This window comes from Amblyraja radiata, chromosome 24 (assembly GCF_010909765.2).
Source record: "Amblyraja radiata isolate CabotCenter1 chromosome 24, sAmbRad1.1.pri, whole genome shotgun sequence".
Classification (NCBI taxonomy): Eukaryota; Metazoa; Chordata; class Chondrichthyes; order Rajiformes; family Rajidae; genus Amblyraja; species Amblyraja radiata.
Window position 1 is genome coordinate 34,373,475 of NC_045979.1, and position 22,175 is coordinate 34,395,649.

General features: G+C 44.3%; 1 protein-coding gene across 1 annotated transcript; it reads left to right on the forward strand.

Moving 5' to 3' along the window:
- Window positions 1-1,757: 1,757 nt before the first annotated feature.
- LOC116987012 (CMRF35-like molecule 1) lies at window positions 1,758-20,866 on the forward strand. Its single transcript, XM_033042892.1, has 6 exons — window positions 1,758-1,962; window positions 6,952-7,272; window positions 8,173-8,239; window positions 11,726-11,820; window positions 15,444-15,499; window positions 20,438-20,866. The coding sequence occupies exons 1-6, from the start codon at window positions 1,914-1,916 to the stop codon at window positions 20,573-20,575; spliced, it is 726 nt and encodes a 241-aa protein (XP_032898783.1). The 5' UTR covers window positions 1,758-1,913; the 3' UTR covers window positions 20,576-20,866.
- Window positions 20,867-22,175: the final 1,309 nt, after the last annotated feature.

A 22,175-nucleotide genomic window follows, 5' to 3' on the forward strand; every position in this document is an offset into this window, starting at 1 on the left:
ACTTTGCATTCGAACGATTACTAGCTTCCAAGAAACTTTTTTTTTAATCAATACGTGACCACTTTTCATGTTTAAATGATTGTGCTCCTCTTTACGTCCATGTTGGTATTAAAATTTTGCAAACGCTTGCTTGGATTACGAAGCTTTTCTTTCCACCTCTCATCTCTCTGATTGCAAAGTCTGTATATGTAAATCAAAGGTAGAATCTTTGTCCTGTGGTGAAAATGCTGAAGTCTAAAGGGCACAGCTTTAAGGTGAGAGTGGCTACGTTTAAAGGAGATTATCTTTTACACAGAGATTGAATGTGGCCAGTTCCTGTGCTGTACTGTTCTATGTTCTATTAAATACACAGTGGAAAGTGTCATAGAGTCATAGGTTCATACAGCATGGAAACAGCCCTTCAGCCCAACTTGCCCACACCGACCAACATGTCCCTCAGCACCACATATGGGGAGTCTGTGGGGAGTCTGCATCCTGCGGGCATGAACATTGAATTCTCCCAATTTTGTTAGCCCTTGCTGTCTCCTCCCCTTCCTCAGCCCCCGGGCTCCTCCTCCTCCTTTTTCCTTTCTTCTCCCCGCCCCCCCCCCATCAGTCTGAAGAAGGGTTTCGGCCCGAAACTTTGCCTATTTCCTTCGCTCCATAGATGCTGCTGCACCCGCTGAGTTTCTCCAGCATTTTTGTGTCCCTTCTACACTAGTCCTACTGCCTGCACATGGCCTATGTGCTCCTAAACCTGTCCTATCAAATGTACCTGTCCATATGCTTCTTAAATGTTGCAATAGTCCCAGCCTCAACTATGTCCTCTGGCAGCTCGTTCCATACACCCACCACCCTTTAACCATATAACCATATAACAATTACAGCACGGAAACAGGCCATCTCGACCCTTCTAGTCCGTGCCGAACACGTATTCTCCCCTAGTCCCATATACCTGCGCTCAGACCATACCCCTCCATTCCTTTCCCGTCCATATAACTATCCAATTTATTTTTAAATGATAAAAACGAACCTGCCTCCATCACCTTCACTGGAAGCTCATTCCACACAGCCACCACTCTCTGAGTAAAGTTCCCCCTCATGTTACCCCTAAACTTTTGTCCCTTAATTCTCAAGTCATGTGTGTGTCCTTGGGCAAGACACTTCACCCACCTTTGCCTGTGTGTGTGGATGTAATTATGTGAAGCACTTTGGGGTCAATGCAAGTTGACTAAAAATGTGCTATATAAATAAAGAAATTTAATTTAATTTAATTTAATGTCCCCTTGTTTGAATCTTCCCTACTCTCAGTGGGAAAAGCTTATCCACGTCAACTCTGTCTACCCCTCTCATCATTTTAAAGATGTGTGAAAAAGTAACCCCTGAGGTTGATAGTAAATGTTTTCCCCATCACCTTAAACGTATGTCCTCTGGCACTCGATTCTCCTACTCCGGGCAAGAGACTCTGTGTGTCTACCAGATCTATCGCTCTCATGTCTGTAACTGGAAAGAAAACTGTAGACTTTGCAATCCAAGCACCGAATTTCAATATTCTGTAATTCTGCAACAACAACAAAAAGACCATATGTTGCACAAGATGTGTCTGTACAACTTATAGACACCGCCTCTTCTTTCATAGGTCCTGGTTCCTATGACCCAGCAGTTGTGACATGGTCTATGAGATCCATGCCAGAAATACAAGTAAGCACACACTGGATATCACCTGATGAAGTAAAGTCTCGAAACAGGGAAAACACATCTTTGACATTTGCAACATTATCTTGGCCATCAGATAGATTGTGTAACCTCCCACAAGGTTATTGCTAACATTTTATTCTTGCTAAGTCCAGACAGACAGCAAATGACAGTATCCAGACACACGTACACGGCGCAAAGTGGCATTCATATGAAGGATTGACAAATTATTATTAATCATGAAATATATTCATTTTACTCTGTTCCTGACCACCCTTTCATTGGCAGGTAAGCAAAACTATTTGATTATGTTTTATGTAGGAAGGAACTGCAGATGCTGGTTTAAACCGAAGACAGACACAAAATGCGAGAGTAACTCAGCGGGCCAGGCAGTATCTCGGGAGAGAAGGAATGGGTGACTTTTCGGGTCGAGACCCTTCTTCATAACAAATTATGTTTTATTTCAACTATCATTCACTCCAAGGTACACAAAAAAGCTGGAGAAACTCAGCGGGTGCAGCAGCATCTATGGAGCGAAGGAAATAGGCAACGTTTCGGCCGAAACGTTGCCTATTTCCTTCGCTCCATAGATGCTGCTGCTCCCGCTGAGTTTCTCCAGCTTTTTTGTGTACCTTCGATTTTCCAGCATCTGCAGTTCCTTCTTAAACATCATTCACTCCAGTTTAGTTTAATTTAGTTTAGTTTAGTTTAGTTTGGAGATAGAGCGTGGAAACAAGTCCTTCGGCCCACGGAGAGGAATGTTAAGAAGGAAAATTTGATTTTATATTGTAACTTTTATAAACTTCAATTTCTTGAGACTTATTAAATTATTTTAAAAATAAAGCCATTGATGTCAAGGAACATTGCAACAACATTCAAAGCTTCCACAAGCAGCAACATAATGATGGGCATATAATCCATCATTATTCAGTGATTAAGGCTGAGAAATAAATATTGTCCTTCTCTAGAAAGAGTATGTGCTGCAGCAGGTACGTGGCAGAAGAAATAAGTATTAGGAGGAGTTCTAATTAAACAGAGAACTTTAGAATAGAATAGATTTGTTTATTCGTTTATTCGAAATTTCGTTTCCCTGCAGTCATACATATAATAAAAAATGACAAAAACACACAGTCAACACAAATTTAACATCCACCACAGTGAGTTCACCAAACACCTCCTCACTGTGGTGGAAGGCAAAATCTTAAAGTCTCTGTCTCTTCCCTCTTTGTTCTCCCTCTGCACCGAGGCGATCCAGGCTCCAGATGTTGTGACCCCAACGGGTGATGGTAAATCCCGCGGCTCAACCGTGCTCTTCGAACGGGCCGGTTCAAACTCCGCGGGTGGTCGCCGCCGCCGCCGCTCTGAGGCCGAGTCGGGGCTCCGCTGCTGCTGCCGCTGCTACAGTTCCGGGACCAAGTCGGGTCTCCGCTGCCGCTGCTGCTGCCGCCGCCGTCACAGCTTCGGCGCCGAGTCGGATCTCCGCTGCCGCTGCCGCCGCCACAGTTTCGGGGCCGAGTCGGGTCTCCGCTGCTGCTGCTACAGGTCCGGGGCCGAGTCGGGTCCCCGCTGCCGCTGCCGCCGCCACAGCTTCGGGGCCGAGTCGGGTCTCCGCTGCCGCTGCTACAGTTCCGGAGCCGAGTCGGGTCTCCGCTGCCGCTGCCGCTGACGCTGCCGCCGCCGCCACAGCTTCGGGGCCGAGTCGGGTCTCCGCTGCCGCTGGCACAGCACCGAGGCCGCCAGCTCCGCCATTAGGCCTCGGCGCAGACGGAGACGGGAATGGGGAATACGACAGAAAAAAAGTCGCATCCCCCGAAGGAAGAGACCAAAACATGTTTCTCCCACCCACACACATACACAACTTAATAAAACAAAATTAACTAAAACTTTGCCTTTAAGGGCACTACACCCTAAAAAATATACTTGTAGTTGTACTCTTTCAGGCATGGAGTGTTGAACTAAACTAAACACTACATGCCTGAAAGAGTACAAGCGTGGAAACAGGCCCTTCGGCCCACCGAGTCCGCGCCAACCAGCGATCATCCGTACACTAGTTCTATCCTACAAGCTGGGGACAATTTGCAGAAGCCAATTAACCTACAAACCTGCATGTCTTTAGAAAGTGGGAGGAAACCGGAGTAACCAGAGAAAACCCACACGGTCACAGGGAGAGTGTACAAACTCCGCACAGACAGCACCAGCCGTCAGGATCGGACCCGGGACTTTGGCGCTGTCATTTCAATTTTCGTGTATTTTGTGTTTCATGACCGTTGGCAGATCAATTTCCCTCCTGGGAAAAATAAAGTTCCTATCGTATCGTATAAATGTAAACACTGTTGTAAGGGGCAGTACTATAAGGCTTTGTCATAGTGAACATACTAAGTATCTCAGAGGAAGAGAAGGGGAAGGTTGTGGGGGAGGGAGGGGTTCATTAAATGTCGGGTCCCAGCAGTTTAAGAAGATAATAGAAACACCAGCAATGATTGTGAAACCAGTTGCTGGTAAACTTCCCAAAAATGCCGTTTAAAGTCTATCGAGGGAGTTGTTTGTTTCCTAACCAAGGGCACTATGGTTCAATATTTAGAGACAGGGTCATGTTCTTTAGATAATACATATCCCACAAGCTTATGCCAATGCACTGAGGTTTACATGCGTTCAGCTCCTTCTGTATTCACAACCTAATGATTCGCACCAGGAACAAGACTCAACTAATTTCTAAATGTCTAAAAGGGCTTAGTTTTTAGTTTAGTTCAAGGTTTCACGGTTTCAAGGTCAGTTTATTGTTGCATACCAATTAAGGGATACACCAAGGAAACTTTGGCCTATTGAGTCCACTCCGACCATCGATTACCCTTACACTAGTCATAGAATCAGAACTACACCATGGAAACAGGTCCTTCAGCCCAACTTGCCCACCCCGACCAACATGTCCCAGCTTCACTACTCCCACCTTCCTCCATTTGGCCCATATCCCTCTAAACCTGTACTATCCATGTACATGTCTAAATGTTTCTTAAACATTGCGATTGTATCTGCCTCAACTACTTCCTCTGGCAGTTCGTTCCATACACCTACCACCCTTTGTGTAAAAAAGTTACCTCTTAGATTCCTATTAAATCTTTCCCCCTTCACCTTAAATCTATGCCCTCTGGTTCGTGATTCCCCTTCGCTGGGCAAGAGACTCTGTGTGTCTACCCGATCTATTCCTTTCATGAATTTGTACACCAGTTCTTTGGTAACCCACTTTCGCATCCAACACACTAGGGGCAATTTGCAGAGGGCCAATTAAACCCACAAACGGAATAAAGGATATGGGGGGGAAAACAGGAACGGGGTACTGATTTTGGATGATTGGCCATGATCATATTGAATGGCAGTGCTGGCTCAAAGGGCTGAATGGCCTAATCCTGTACCTATTTTCTATGTTTCTATGTTTCTACAAACCTGCACATCTTTGGGATGTGGGAAGAAATGGGAGCACTCACGCGGTCACAGGGAGAACGTACAAACTCTGCACAGACAGTACCCATAGTCAGGATCGAACCCGGGAAGAGGGGACAAGTCCCTTCATAGCTGGTGGAAAGAGAGTGTTTGCTGGAATCGGATAAAAATTGATGACAAGTCGATGCCAAGACAAACTGTTTGAAGTCCTGATTCAGCTAACATGCCTAATGCCAAGCCTTGGTGGTCATACCCTCCAGGTCATCTGTACAATCGCTGGCCTCGTGTATGATTATTATTACCAACTTTGGGTTGTCGGGAACGGCTCAGTGCAGGAAGCCACCATTAAGTTGGGGGAGTCCAGAACCAGAGGTCACAGTTTAAGAATAAGGGGTAGGCCATTTAGGACTGAGATGAGGAAAAACCTTTTCACCCAGCGAGTTGTGAATATGTGGAATTCTCTGCCACAGAAGGCGGTGGAGGCCAATTCACTGGGTGTTTTCAAGAGAGAATTAGATTTAGCTCTTTGGGCTAACAGAATCAAGGGATAAGGGGAAAAATCAAGAACATAGTACTGATTCTGGATGATCAGCCATGATAATATATTGAATGACGGTGCTGGCTCGAAGGGTCAAATGGCCTACTCCTGCACCTATTTTCTATGTTTGTATGTAAGTCGGTGCTAAGTCTTTCAAAGAATAATTTAGCCAATTGCTATGAACTCTTCCTTCTTGTAATTAAACCAATTACTTTTGAAGAAAGGAACTGGAAGAGTGTGAATGTGGGGGGGGGGGGGGGGGGGGAGAGAGGAGGGAGAGAGAGAGGGGGAGAGGGAGAGGGAGAAAGGAGCAAGAGAGAGAGGAGAGAGAGAGATGAGTACCGAGAAGGGAAGAAGGTTTGAGATGGAATTTCTCGACCAGAGAGAAAGGATGGAGAGAGAGAGGGAGGAGAGGAGAGAGGGAGAGAGACGAGAGAGAGAGAGAGAGGAGAGAGAGAAGGGAGAGAGGAGGAGAGAGAGAGAGAGAGAGAGAGAAGAGAGAGAAGGAGGAGGAGAGAGAATGGGAGAGAGAAGAGAGATAAGAGGAGACGAGACGAAGAGAGAGAGAGAGAGAAGGGGAGAGAGAGAGAAAGGGAGAGAGAGAGAGAGAAAGGATAAGAGAGAAAGAAGATGAGACAGAGAGAGAGAGAGAGAGAGGGAGAACGAGAGAAGAGGGAATGGGAGAGAGAGAGGAGAGGAAGAGAGAGAAGAGAGAGAAGGAGAGAGAGGGAGAAGAGGAGAGAGAAGGGAGAGAGTGAGAGAGAAAGAGAAAGGGAAATAGGGAGGGAGAGCGAGAGAGAAGAGAAAGAGGGCGAGACAGCGAGAGAGAGAGAAAGAGAGAGAGAAAGAGAAAGAGAGAGGGAGAGAGTAAGAGAGAAAGAGAGAGGGGGGGGGAGTTGTGTGGGGTGTGTTTGTGAAGCGTGCCTGTGTGCCTGTGTCCGTGTGTGTGTGTGCGGTGTATGTACATGTGCATGTATGCGTGTGCGTGTATTTGTGCATGCATATGTGCATGTTTTTTGTGTCCATGCACGTTATGTACGTGTTTTTGTATCGTACGTGTATTTGTGTATGTGTACATGTCAGTGTCCATTTGTGTGTGCCTGGATGTCACTTTTAATGGCATAGGTTGGGCCAAAGGGCCGGTTTCAGCGCTGCATGACTCTATGGACTCCAAGACCGTAAAAAGAAGGAAGACAGTGCAAAGAAAAAACCAAGGCAACAAAATAAGACATTAGTGCTCGTCCTCTGATGACATCCAAGCTGGACTCTGAGTAATTGCCAACTGTGCTTTGTACTTACAGCTGCATTAACTGGGCCGAAGCTAGTGTCCGGGACCTTGGGAGGAGCCGTTACCATAAGATGCCAGTATCATGCATATTACAAGTGTCATGTAAAGTACTTGTGCAAGGGTTCTGATTGGAAATCCTGCAGTTTTCTGGCCAATTCTTCAAGCCATCATAAAAACATTGACGATAGAATAATAATGGTGGACAACAAAACTGCTGGAGAATTTATCACTAAAGTGACCCAACTCTCTGCCAATGACACAGGGATTTACTGGTGCGGCATTATGAAATTCGGTTTTGACAAGATGGTTCCAGTACAACTGAACGTTGCAAAAGGTAAGATCAATCTTAATTTCTTCCTGATGAGATGTTCCCATATACCCAGACCAAATGGGGCGTAGAAACAAGGAACTGCAGATGCTGGTTTACTAGGGAAAGACTCAAAATGCTGAAGTAGCTGAATGCAGAGGGAGGAGCAACACCCGAGCGGTAGGGTTATAGCACCTATTTTCTATGTTTCTATGCTGCTGAGCTACTCCAGCTGTTTGTGTCTATCAGTGGAGAACGTGAAAAGGTGATGTCTCGGGTCGGGAAGAAGTCCGATTTTCTTCAGCTAGCATGTTAGCAAGGGAGGGAGGAATTATGGACTTAATGTTGAGAAATAAAACTGGATTAAGCTTTTGTAATTTGTCCCCAGTGTGTAGGATCGAACTAGTGAATGGGGTGATTGCTTGTCAGCAAGGACTCGGTGGGCCGAAGGGCCTGTTTCCACAATGTATCTCTAAACGTGCTTTCAGGCTGAAGAATGGTTCCCATCTCATAACGTCGCTGTCCATCCAGAGATGTTGCCTAATCCGCTAAGTACACCAGCATTTTGTGTCTTTCCTTATTAGAAAGGACAGATATAATGCGTGTAAATAAGAAATGCTCAGATGTTCTATTACAATTTTTGAATCTATGGTCAAATCATAGATTCTCTTAGCGTCGTCAGAAACTGTTGGTCACAAACGTCACAAATGGTCGGCGTGGACTCAATGAGGCCATGGTGTTTCCATGCTGTATCTCTAAACTAAACTAAACCAGACCATGCCACAATAAACTCTGTGTAGGTTCCTTCACAGAATGTTGGATCAACTTTTCCAAAGACCAAAGACAAAATGTTATCTCTATATAAACAGTGTGTTGGATATAATCGTATACAAACTGTAAAGTGCAAAATGTGCGATTCTTTTTCAGATCCAACAACACAACCACCTACGATACCTCCTGAACCTCAGGAAACAGTTCATCGGGGAAATCAAAGGTAACAGTGGAATAGATAAATAAACAGCATTGATTGTCAGTGTCACAGTCAGCCCGATAAACAGCCCTTTGGCCCAATTTGTTCATGTCAATCCAAATGCCCTCCGGTCCCATTTTCCCACTTTTAAGCCACATCCTTCTAAATCTTCCCTATCCATGTACCATCGTATAGTTTAGAGATACAGCGCGGAAACTGGCCCTTCGGCCCACCGAGTCCGCGTCGAGCAGTGATCCCCACATATTAATACTGTCCTACACACACTAGGGACAATTTACATTTTTTAGAAAGCCAATTTACCTGGAAACCTGTAGGTGTTTGGGGTGTGGGAGGAAACCAAAGATCGCGGAGAAAGCCCACGCAGGTCACGGGGAGAACGTGCAAACTCAGTACAGACAGCACCCGTGAACTTGGGTCTCTGGCGCTGAAAGGCAGCAACTCTACCGCTGCGCCACCGTGCTGTACCTGTCCAACTGCATTTTAAATGTTGTTGTAGTATCTACCTCAACGACTTTGTAACTTTGTCAGTGCCCTTTACCTGGTGACTAATCGCATACCATGGGTATGCAAGCCAAGAATTTCACTGTGACTTGTTATATGTGACAATAAACTATTCAATTCAACTTCCTCTGGCATGATTACTGTTGTTGCCAGTTTACATCTTATCCCACAAAGCCGTGAAGGTTTAGTTTAGAGATATAGCATAGAAATCGGCTCCTCAACTCACCAAGTCCACCCTGACCAAGTGTTGAAAACAGTGTGCAAAATATTAGACACTTTTGCCTTCGCAAGAGCACTAATAAGAGAATGGAATGAGAACGCTTTTAGTGGAACTTCTTCATTGAAACAAATTGGCCCAGATCACTCATCACGAAGCAAATTCCATTTTACAAGCCACATTTCAACCACAGCCATGGAACCCGCTCAATATCAATGCCCAGATGAGACTGTTGATGAAAGAGTGGAGAAAATACAAGCTTGTACTTGCATCCAAAACTCTGTAATGATTTGGATTGTGCAGCTGTTGCTGTTAATGCATGGATGAAAGCGCCAAGCATCTCCTGCAGCAGCACGGTGGTGCAGCGGTAGAGTTGCTGCCCCACAGCGCCAGGGATCCGGGTTCGATCCTGACTACGGGTGCTGTCTATACGGAGTTTGTACATTCTTCCCTGTGACCCCTTGAGTTTTCTCTGCGTGCTCCAGCTTCCTCCCACATCCCAAAGACCTGCAGGTTTTTAGGTTAATTGGCTTCTGTAAATTGTCGCTAACGCGTAGAGAGCTGATGAGAAAGTGGGATAACATAGAACTAGTGCGAACGGATGATGGCTGGTTAGCACGAACTAGGTGGGCCGAATAGCCTGTTTCCATACTCTATCTCCAAACCGAACTAACCTAAACTAATGTTTAAGATGGAACTGCAGATGCTGGAAAATCGAAGGTAGACAAAAATGCTGGAGAAACTCAGCGGGTGAAGCAGCATCTTTGGAGCGAAGGAAATAGGTGATGTTTCGGGTCGAGACCCTTTAGGCTAAGGAAATAGGCAACGTTTCGGGTCGACACCCTTCGGGTCTCGACCCGAAACGTCGCCTATTTCCTTCGCTCCATAGTTGCTGCCTCACCCGCTGAGCTTCTCCAGCATTTTTGTGTAACCTAAACTAATATCAATTTGTTGTACTAACTGATTACAGAATCGCAGGATTATTACATCATAGGAAACGACTGTTCAGCCCATCTAATCTCTACTAGCTCTATGTTGGATTAACCCAGCTGGTCTCACTATCCTTCACTCTCCACTGATCCCGGCAAACTTTTCATGTTTAAGTATCTACCTAGTTCCCCTTTGAACACTTTCATTCCATCTGCCTCCACTGTTTCCGCACTGTATCTCTAAACTAAATTAAACCACTCACCTCTTGTATTGGCCCAAACCACAAGCTATTTAAAAATGAACTTCCCATTGTTACTTTCAGTTACTCGTTTATTGCCAATTGAAAATAAAAATAAAGTTTTAAATAGGAAGTATAACAACCTGCAACAAACTATGGTGTAAATATGATTCTATATTTAAACTGAGTTGCCGCTCATGTAGATTCCTAGGGGGAACTTCATTCTAAGGGTGAATATTACTCGGGGCTTCCTCTCTTGATCGCTCTCTAATAACTTGCTCAATTGTGTTTCCATGGGAACATGAACGATGTGGAGGTTTGCAAACTACTAAAGCTGAATGGAGACAGAAGGAACTGCAGATGCTGGAATATTGAATAAGATGAAAAGTGCTGGAGCAACTCAGCAGGTCAGGCAGCAACTGAGGATAGACAATGTTTTGGGTCAAGACTGCAGTTTTGGGGTTCCTCGTGTCTCCTGACCCACTGAGTTACCTCGGCAACTTACTCTCAATTCCAGCATCTGCAGTTCTTTGTGTCTCAATCTTAAGCAAGGTCCCAACCTGAAACATCGCCATTCCATTCCTTCCACAGATGCAGCCTGGCCCATTGAGTTACTCCAGCACTTTGTGCTTTACTAAAGCTGATCTTGACCCAAAACATTATCTATCCATTGTCTATCCTCAGTTGCTGCCTGACCTGCTGAGTTGCTCCAGCACTTTTCATCTTATTCAAGATTCCAGCATCTGCAGTTCCTTCTGTCTCCATTCAGCTTTAGCAGTTTGCAAACCTCCACATCGTTCATGTTCCCATGTGACTTGTGTATGTACATGGTGTTGGGTATATAGTTAGTGTCTGGGGGTCTGCATCCCACAAACATCAGTGGTTTTAGCAACAGATGCAAGCAATGCTAGCATTTATTTCAAGAAGGCTAGAATACAAAGACAGAGATATAATGCTGAGGCTCTATAAGGCGCTGGTTAGGCCGTTTTTGGAGCATGGTGAGTAATTTTGGGCACCGTATCTGAGGAAGGATGTGCTGACTCTGGAGAGGGTCCAGAGGAGGTTTACAAGAATGATCCCAGGAATGAGTGAGTTATGAATGAGCGTTTGACAGCACTGGGCCTGTACTCGCAAGAGTTTAGAAGAATGAGGGGGTATCGCATTGAAACATACAAAATAATGAAAGGCTTGGATAGAGTGGATGTGGAGAGGATGTTTCCACTAGTGGGAGAGTCTAGGACTAGAGGTAATTGCCTCAGAATTAAAGGGCGTTCCTTTAGGAAGGAGATGAGGAGGAATTTCTTTAGTCCGTGGAGGAGGTCAATGGATATTTTTAAGGCAGAATTAGATAGATAGATTCTTGATTAGTACGGGTGTCGGGGGTTATGGGGAGAAGGCAGGAGAATGGGGTTAGGAAGGCGAGATAGATCAGCCAGGATTTAATGGCGGAGTCAACTTTATGGGCCGAATGGCCAAATTCTGCTCCTGTCATTTATGACATGATCTAACAGAAATGGGAATAGAAAATTGAAAAGCGTAAGAAACAGCAAGTATGAAAATTGGCTTGGGATAATTACATTTTGCTTTTATTTTATTCCCACAGTTCCGTAAATATATCCATTCTTCTGGGAAGCATATTTGGAGTTTTGATTGTTACTGCTGTTTTTGTCATAAAATGCAGGAAATATTCCGCAGCGGGTAAGTGGTGCAACTTTTAACATTCCATTTGTACGTGAGAAAACTTTCTACGTCCAGTGTATGAGCTGAAGAGGGAAATGTGGAATTCTCCAGAAACCTCTCCCATTCCTTCAGTTCTAACCTACAATAGTCAAGAGTGTTTTATTGTCATATGTCCCAGATAGATCAATGAAATTCTTACTGCAGCACAACAGAATATGTATTCATAATAAATAATATAACAAAAACTCAGAAAAAAAACCCAAACAATAACAGTGCAATAATAATAATAATAATAATAATAATAGTCTATTGTAGTTCAGAGTGTATGAGGTTGTAGTGTTTAATAGCCTGATGGCTGCAGGGAAGAAGTTGTTCCTGGACCTGGACGTTATAGTTCTCAGGCTCCTGTACCTTCTTCCCGATGGCAGTGGTGAGATGGCCAGGATGGTGTGGGTCTTTGATGTAGTTGGCTGCCTTTTTGATGACGATAGATCAGATCAGACATAGCGCCCTGGCGAGGAAAAGACTACAAAAAGTAGGAAACACTGCCCAGTCCATTATCGGCTCTGACCTCCCTCCCATCGAGGGGATCTATCGCAGTCGCTGCCTCAAAAAGGCTGGCAGTATCATCAAGGACCCACACCATCCTGGCCACTCACTCATCTCCCTGCTACCTACAGGTAGAAGGTACAGGAGCCTGAAGACTGCAACGACCAGGTTCAGGAATAGCTACTTCCCCACAGCCATCAGGCTATTAAACTTGGCTCGGACAAAACTCTGCACATTAATAGCCCATTATCTGTTATTTGCACTTTATCAGTTTATTTATTCATGTGTGTATATATTTATATAATGGTATATGGACACACTGTTCTGTAGTCAATGCCTACTATGTTCTGTTGTGCTGAAGCAAAGCAAGAATTTCATTGTCCTATCAGGGACACATGACAATAAACTCACTTGAACTTGAACTAGATTACTTTGATGGTGAGCAACTCCAAGCAAATTCACACCCCTGTGTACAATTGCAAATTTGATTTGAAGGGACCACAAAAATACTCCAGGAGCATTTACATCAAAAAGATACAAAATAAAGCTCCATCCATCCATGTGCTTGTGAGATATACCTGAATTATCAAAATTATATATTATGTATTAACAAAATCCTAATTCCATTTCTAAAAACAGATGCTAAAACGAAGGGACAAAGAAACAGAAAAAGAGCACGCTATCAAACATTACTTTGGAGTTGTTTAAAATGTGGAAATATTGGCGACAAATGGGATTTTTAGTTTAGTTTAGAGATCCGACATGGCAACAGGCCCTTCGGCCCACCAAATCCATACCGACTATTGATCACCCACTCACACTAGTTCTACATTATCCCACATTCCACGCCCATTCCCTACACACCAGGAACAAAGGCCAATTATCATAAAAGCTTTTCATTGTACCTCGGTACACGTAATAATAAACCAAACTCAAGAAACTAAACTCGACTACAAACATCGCATGTTTTTTGGGATAGACAATAGACAATAGGTGCAGGAGCAGGCCATTCGGCCCTTCGAGCCAGCACCACCATTCAATGTGATCATGGCTGATCATCCACAATCAGTACCCCGTTCCTGCCTTCTCCCCATATCCCCTGACTCCGCTATCTTTAAGAGCTCTATCTAAAGGGCCCGTCCCACTTGGCGATTTTTTGCGCCGACTGCCGGCATCATTGACTGACGTATCAGGTCACCGAAAAATACGTGGCGTGATGCCATATGACACGGTGGTGACTCGGCGTGATGGCGTATGACGCGCGCTGTGTCGCAACATTTTTTTTGTCGCCGCTGGATTTTGAAATGTTCAAAATCTTTTGGCGATCCTGATATCACGCCGGCAGTCGGCAAAAAAATCACCAAGTGGGACAGGCCCTTAACTGTCTTGAAGCCTCCAGGGAATTGGCCTCCACTGCCTCCTGAAGCAGAGAATTCCACAGATTCACAACTCTCTGGGTGAAAACCTTTTTCCTCATCTCCGTTCTAAATGGCCTACCCCTTATATTTAAAATGTGGCCCCTGGTTCTGGACTCCTCCAACATCGGGAACATGTTTCCTGCCTCTACTGTGTTCAATCCCTTAATAATCTTCCATGTTTCAATAAGACACCCTCTGATCCTTCTAAAGTTAGGGGAGGAAACGGGAGCAGGAAACCAGAGCACCCGGAGAAAGCCCACACGGTCACGGGGAAAACATGCAAACTGATGTGTTAATACTCAGATTATTTGTGTTTTCAATAAAATGAGAACATGGATCATGTGGGGCAAATAGTAATCAATTCACCTTGGCTAACGACCTCATATATCCTCAAGCCAAGTTAAGAGTATTTAATTATCAAATATATTGAAAACAGAACAATGAAATTCTTGCATGCAGCAGCTTAACAGACCCTTCAGAGAGAGCAGGGAAAGCCTAAGTTATTTGTCTCATCCCACAGCATCTCCAACAACAATTCACTGCTTGAGTTCCACGCTGAATGGTTAGACACGATCTTTGTGTTCGACTCACATGGCAGTGGGATTTGAACCCCCCAACCTCTGGCTCACAGTGTCACCAGCTGAACGCCAGCTGACACCTGCAGGAATCTATGGAGAGGCTGCACTCGAGACGAACAATGAATAAGAATATGCCCTGACACTACAGACTCGAATCGAGCAATAGACAGAGAACAATATACAATGCTGTACATACAAGACACAAGTATGCACAAGGACAGTAACATAACGTTCCAATCATAGGAGCGATAAAATAGGCCCTGTGTGCGTGACATTCATTCAAGTCCATCCTCCATCACCACAGTATGGTTCAATTATTCATTTACTGAATTATTAAATCAGTACCAAGAGCAAGAGGAGCCATTTTGGTGTTTTCAGGTGAATTAAAGACAGGCTGACATTTAAAAAAAATAGCAATCCTACAGTGACACATGATGTGCTTGGATGTGTTTTAAAGGGACATCTTCTGAGATATAATTTTTTCTTGCTGTTTAGTTTAGTTTAGAGATACGACGTAGAAACAGGTCCATAAGCCCACTGTCCAACCAGCGTACACTAGTTCCATCCTACACACAAGGGACAATTTACAGAAGTCAATTAACCTACAAACCTGCACATCTTTGGAGTTTAGTTTAGTTTAGTTTAATTTAGTTCAGTTTAGAGATACAGCGTGCAAACAGGCCCTTTCGGCCCACCGAGTCCTCACCAACCAGCGATCACCCCCTACACTAGTTCTATCTTACACACTAGGAACAATTTCCAGAAGGCAATTAACGTACAAACCTGCATGTCTTTGGAGTGTGGCAGGAAACCAGAGCACCCGGAGAAAATCCACACAGGTCACGGGGAGAACGTGCTATCTCCGTACAGACAGCACCCGTAATGAGGATCGAACCCGTGTCTCCGGCACTGTAAAGCAGCAACTCTACCGCTGCGCCACTGTGCTGCTTTGAAGTAAAAAATCACCTTTCAGTCGACTTGCTTATTGCAAATGTCAAAACACACTGCAGACAACTATTCATTAAAATATGTACAGGTACTACAACGGATTAATTTTTAGTCATATCACTGCAATCTATTTCTTTATCATCCTTAGGGAAGAAAGGAATCAGTCACAAAGAGGAAGAATATAATGCTGTCTGCAATTCTGTGGTAAGGAATTCACATCTGATGTCTGTATGATCATTAATAGAATGTGTCTCTATTCTATCTCTTGAATATTTATTTATGCGGTGTGTTCTATACAATATTATTCCACATAATCCACTAAACGCCAAGTACAATCTGGGCGCATGTGAGTGCCCAAGGGTTATGGGGATCAGATGGAGTTGGTGTATAAGATTAAAAATACAAATCACAGAACAGTACAGCACAGGAACAGGCCCTTCGGCCCACAATGTCTGCAGCTTAGTTTATTTTATTTTAAAGATACAGTGTAGAAACAGGCACTTCGGCCCACCGAGTCCGCGCCGACCAACGATCCCCGCACACTTACACTATCCTACACACCCCAGGGACAATTTACAATTTCACGAAGCCAATTAGCGTACAAACCTGTACGTGTTTGGAGTGTGGGAGGAAACTATAGCTCCCAGAGAGAACCCACGCAGGTCACAGGAAGAATGTACAAACTCCATACAGACAGCACCCGTAGTCAGGATCGAACCCGGGTCACAGGCGCTGTAAGGCAGCAGATCTACCGTTGCGCCACTGTGCCACCCCTGTACTGACAATGATAGTGAGACTAACCCCTATCTGCCCACACATAAACAGTATCCCTGCATATCCACGTGCTTGTCCAAGTGTCTCTTAAATGCCACTTTCATAATCTGCCTCCACCACCATCACACACAGCTGTGCAAACCAGTCACCCACCACCCTCTATGTGTAAAAATAAAAGTAAACTTGGGCCTTATATGTCCTTTAAACATTGCCCCAAACACCTTAAAGCTATGCTCTCCAGTCTGGGAAAAAGGTTTCTGGCTGTCTCCCCTCTCAATGCCGCTCATAATTTTATATAGGTCTCCCCTCAACCTTCGGCATTCCAGAGAACATGTGGCAGATCTGTCGTAAAGAGGCAGATCATCTCCTTGGCTTCTACTTGTTGTTATCTCATGATGAGCATGGTTCAGTTACAACGTGTCACAGGGTCATCTTCATATATTTACATTATAACAGAAGTACAATATAGTCCTGTTTTAATCTAAATATATGCACAGAGTCTCTTGCCCAGAGTGGGCGAATTTGTGGCCCAGAGGACATAGGTTTAAGGTGATGGGAATCTGAGGGGTAACTATTGAAGTAGACAATTATTATTATTGCACTATATTTGTTTATTTATTGAGTGTATGTGTATGTGTATATATACACACTGAAGTTTTTTATTCTCCCATTATGTACTATGTTTACATATTCTGTTGTGCTGCAGCAAGTAAGAATTTCATTGTCCTATCTGGGACATATGACAATAAAACACTCTTGACTCGTGAACATTTTTACACAAAGGGTGGTGAGTGTATGGAACAAGCTGCCAGAGGAAGTAATTGAGGCTGGGACTATCCCAACATTTAAAAAACAGTTAGACAGGTTTGGAGGGTTATGGACCAAGCGCAGGCAGGTGGGACTAGTGTACCTGGGACATGTCGGCTGGTGTGGACAAACTGGGCCTGTTTCCACACTGTATCACTCACTCTATGACTCTATATAAAGATGGCTCGTTGGCAAATTGTAACTGAACCATGCTAATCTGGGCAGGGTAGACTAGAGGAAGAGTTTATAGAATGTATTAGAGACGGGTTCCTAGAACAGTATGTCACAGAACCGACAAGGGGGGAGGCAATCTTGGATCTGGTTCTGTGTAATGAAGCAGGATTAATTAAAAATGTCATAGTTAGGGACTCGTTGGGAACAAGTGACCACAATATGGTCGAATTCCATATTCAAATAGAAGGGGAGCAGGTTGAAACTCAGGCTAGGGTGCTTAGTCTAAATAAGGGGGATTATGAAGGTATGAGGACTGAGCTGATCAAAGTTGACTGGGATAGCAGACTCAAGAATAAGACGGTACATGAGCAGTGGTGTACGTTTAAGGGTATACTGTATAACCTTCAAGAAAAATTTATTCCTATGAAGAAAAAAAGGGGTAAGGGTAAGAACAGTCAGCCATGGCTCAGTAAAACTATAAAGGATAGTATTCGGCTGAAGGCAAGGGCATATAAGGTAGCCAGAGATAGTGGGAGGGTAGAGGATTGGGAAGCATTTAAAGGTCAGCAAAAAATAACTAAGAGATTAATTAAGACGGGGAAAATAGACTATGAAAGGAATTTAGCGAACAACATAAAAACTAATAGTAAGAGTTTTTATAGCTATATAAAAAGAAAAAGGGTGGCTAAGGTGAACGTTGGTCCATTGGAGGGTGAGACTGGAGAGTTGTTGGTGGGGAACATGGAAATGGCAAAGGCATTAAACGAGTATTTTGTATCAGTCTTCACCATAGAAGACACAAAAAATATTCCAACGCTGGATAAACAGGGGGCGGTAGGAATGGAGGAGCTAAATACTATTAAGATCACCAAGGAGGTGGTATTAGGGAAATTAATGAGACTGAAGGAGGATAAATCCCCTGGGCCTGATGGATTACATCCAAGGGTCTTGAGGGAGATAGCGGTGGGGATTGTGGATGCATTGGTGATAATTTTCCAAAACTCCCTGGAGGCAGGAACGGTCCCAGTGGATTGGAAAATGGCCAATGTAACACCTATATTTAAAAAAGGAAGTAAACAGAAGGCGGGTAACTATAGACCGGTTAGTCTAACATCGGTGGTGGGTAAAATGTTAGAGACAATTATTAAAGAAACACTAACGGGGCACTTGGATAAACATGACTTCATCGGACAGAACCAGCATGGTTTTGTGAAGGGGAAGTCCTGTTTAACGAATCTGCTCGAATTCTTTGAGGAAGTAACAACCCGGGTGGATAAAGGGGAACCGGTGGATGTGGTATACTTGGACTTCCAAAAGGCTTTTGACAAGGTGCCACATAAGAGACTATTGCTAAAAATAAAAAATTATGGGATTGGGGGTAATATATTAGCATGGGTAGAGGATTGGCTAACAAATAGGAAGCAGAGAGTGGGGATAAATGGTTCATACTCGGGATGGCAACCGGTAACTAGCGGGGTTCCGCAAGGGTCGGTGCTGGGACCCCAGTTGTTCACAATTTATATAAATGATTTGGAGGAGGGAACCAAGTGTAATATATCAAAATTTGCGGACGATACAAAAATGGGAGGAAAAGTAGGGGATGAGGAGGATAGGAAGAGTCTGCAAAAGGATATAGATAAGCTAGGTGAGTGGGCAACAACTTGGCAGATGAAATTTAATACTAATAAATGTGAAGTCATTCACTTTGGGAAAAAAAATGATAGGGCAAGTTATTTTCTAAATGAGGAGGAGCTGCGTTGTAATGCAACGCAAAGGGATCTAGGGGTATTAGTACATGAATCACTAAAAGTTAGTATGCAGGTGCAGCAAGCAATCAGGAAGGCCAATGGAGTTTTGGCCTTTATTGCTAGGGGGATTGAGTATAAAAACACAGAGGTCTAGCTGCAGCTGTACACAGTATTAGTGAGACCACATTTGGAATACTGTGTACAGTTCTGGGGTCCATACTTAAGAAAGGATGTACTAGCCCTGGAGGCAGTGCAGCGAAGGTTTACAAGATTAATTCCTGCAATGAGGGGATTGACATATGAGGAAAGGTTAAGTAGGCTGGAACTCTACTCTTTGGAGTTTAGAAGAATGAGAGGCGATCTCATTGAAACATATAAGATCGTGAGGGGCCTTGATCGGGTGGATGCACCGAGGATGTTCCCAATGATCGGGGAAACTAGAACTAGGGGACATAGTTGCAGAATAAGGGGGGGCTCTTTTAAAACTGAGATGAGGAAGAACTTCTTCACCCAGAGGGTGGTTAATTTATGGAATTCACTGCCCCAGGGAGCAGTGGAAGCAGAAACTTTAAATATATTTAAGACTAAAATAGATGGTTTTTTAACTGCCAAGGGGATAAGGGGCTACGGGGAGAGGGCAGGGATATGGACCTAGGTATGGTTAGTATAGTAAGACCTGAGTGATCTCCTGGACAAGTGTCGATCGCCTGGATTGGGGTCGGAGAGGAATTTCCCGGATTTTTTTCCCGAATTGGACCTGGGTTTTTATCCGGTTTTTTGCCTCCCCCAGGAGATCACGAGGTTCTTGGGGTGGAGAGGGGTGATAGCGGTATAAAGGGGAGGGTAGTGTCTTGTGTTCTGTGTCTTGTGTCTACTGTTTGTGGGTAAGTGTGTCTGTTTAGTGTTCAGCCATGAGCGAATGGCGGTGCGGGCTCGACGGACCTGGTGGTCTACTCTCGCACCTACTTTCTATGTTTCTATGTTTCTAATCATTAAAAAAAATAACATAATGTACAATATAGTCCTTTGTGCAAAATGTACAGCTAACCCATTTCATTTATTGTTCCAATTAAATCAATAGACAATAGGTGCAGGAGTAGGCCATTCGGCCCTTCGAGCCAGCACCGCCATTCAATGTGATCATGGCTGATCATCCCCAATTAGTACCCCGTTCCTGCCTTCTCCCCATATCCCCTGACTCCGCTATTTTTAAGAGCCCTATTTAGCTCTCTCTTGAAAGCATCCAGAGAACCTGCCTCCACCGTCCTCAGAGGCAGAGAATTCCACAGAATCACCACCCTCTGTGAGAAAAAGTGTTTCCTCGTCTCCGTTCTAAATGGCTTACTCCTTATTCTTAAACTGTGGCCCCTGGTTCTGCACTCCCCCAACATCGGGAACATGTTTCAGGCCTCTAGCGTGTCCAAGCCCTAAACAATCTTATATGTTTCAATGAGATACCCTCTCATCCTTCTAAACTCCAGAGTGTACAAGCCCATGATTATAACAAGAATGAAAAGAGAGCCATATTCAGCATTCTGTGGTGGAATCGATTATCAATAAAAGATTTAAATTTGTTTTGGCTTAAAGATCGACTGATGACATACTGTTTAACAATAAAATTTTGACCTTCTTTTGAAAGTCTTCCAGAGATGACGAAGAAGATAAATTAAGTGGCACGACCACGGATAAATCCAGCACTCAGACACAAGAAACCTTCCGCGATATTCATCAGACACCAGACCACGAAGAGAAGGAGAATTTCTCGTGCCAGAATTGATCCGTTCTCAACAATTGGATTATAATCATAGTGCATCTGCTTTCAACACTTCAAACCTGTACGTTAACTTTAATGGGTCCTTTCAACTCAGCTAATAGCTTCATTTCTGCAGCCTGGCATTGAATCAGAGTCCATATGTTATTTAGTTTTAGTTTTTAAATTAGGGATTCAGAGCGGAAACAGGCCCTTCGGTCCACCGAGTCCGCACTGACCAACGATCACCTGTACACAGGTTCTATCCTACAGGCTAGGGACAATTTACGGAAGCCAATTAACGTGAACAATGACCAATGATCTTGCGTACACTCGCACTATCCTACACGCCAAGGACAAGTTACAGAAGCCAATCAACCTACAAACAAGCTACCTGTCCCGTTGAGTAATGCCCCTGTCCCACTTAGGAAACCTGAACGGAAACCTCTGGAGACTTTGCGCCCCACCCAAAGTTTCCGTGCGGTTCCCGGAGGTTTTTGTCAGTCTCCCCTACCTGCAACCTCCGGCAACCACCTGCAACCTCAGGGAACTGCACGGAAACCTTGGGTGGGGCGCAAAGTCTCCAGAGGTTTATGTTCAGGTTTCCTAAGTGGGACAGGGGCATTACTCTATCATTTTGCGTCTATATTCGGGGTAAACCAGCATCTGCAGTTCCTTCCTGCACATCTTTGGAATGTGGGAAGAAGCCAGAGCACCTGGAGAAAACCTATGTGGTCACAGAAAGATCGTACAAGCTTCATACAGACGGCGACCGTAGTCAGGATTGAACCTGGGTCTCTGGCGTTGTGAGGCAGCAACTCGACCGCTGTGCTACTATGTCACCCTAATGTCAGTGTTGTAAACAGATAAATGCCTCACATTAGTGTACTGCGACACCACTTGAGTAGAAGGGGTAACTCTGCACTAAACCAGAGTGAGGGTTTACTTCTCGATTCACCCTCAGACACAGACCCAATGCCTTGGTTTTACAGAGGAAATGCCTTCAAATCCTTTCATGAAGTTCTTTTCCAAAATAATTGCCATACACATAGAGTCATAGAGTGACACAGTGTGGAAACTTCAGCCCAACTTGCCCACACCAGCCAACATGTCCCAGGCCAGCTACACTAGTCCCACCAGGCCCATATCCCTTCAAACCAGTCCTATCCAAGTACCCTATCTAACTGTTTCTGAAACGTCGGGATAGTCCCTACCTCAACTACCTCCTCTGGCAGTTTGTTCCATACATCCACCATCCTTGGTGTGAAAAAGTTACCCCTCAGATTCCTATTGAATCTTTTCCCCTTCACATTACACCTATGTCCTCTGGTCCTCGATTACCCTACTCTGGGCAAGAGACTACGTGCATCTACCCGATCTATTCCTCTCGTAATTTTATATCACCCCTCATCCTCCTGCGCTCCAAGGAATAGAATCCCAGCCTACTCAACCTCTCCCTATAGCTCAGACCATGTAATCCTGGCAACATCCTCGTAAATCTTCTCTGTACCCTTTCCAGCTAGACAACATCTTTCCTATAACACGATGCTTTTGAAAAACCCATCTGGTTATTATATCAATTGATCACTAATTTACTGTTCTCACCTGCAATGACAAGAGCAGCTTA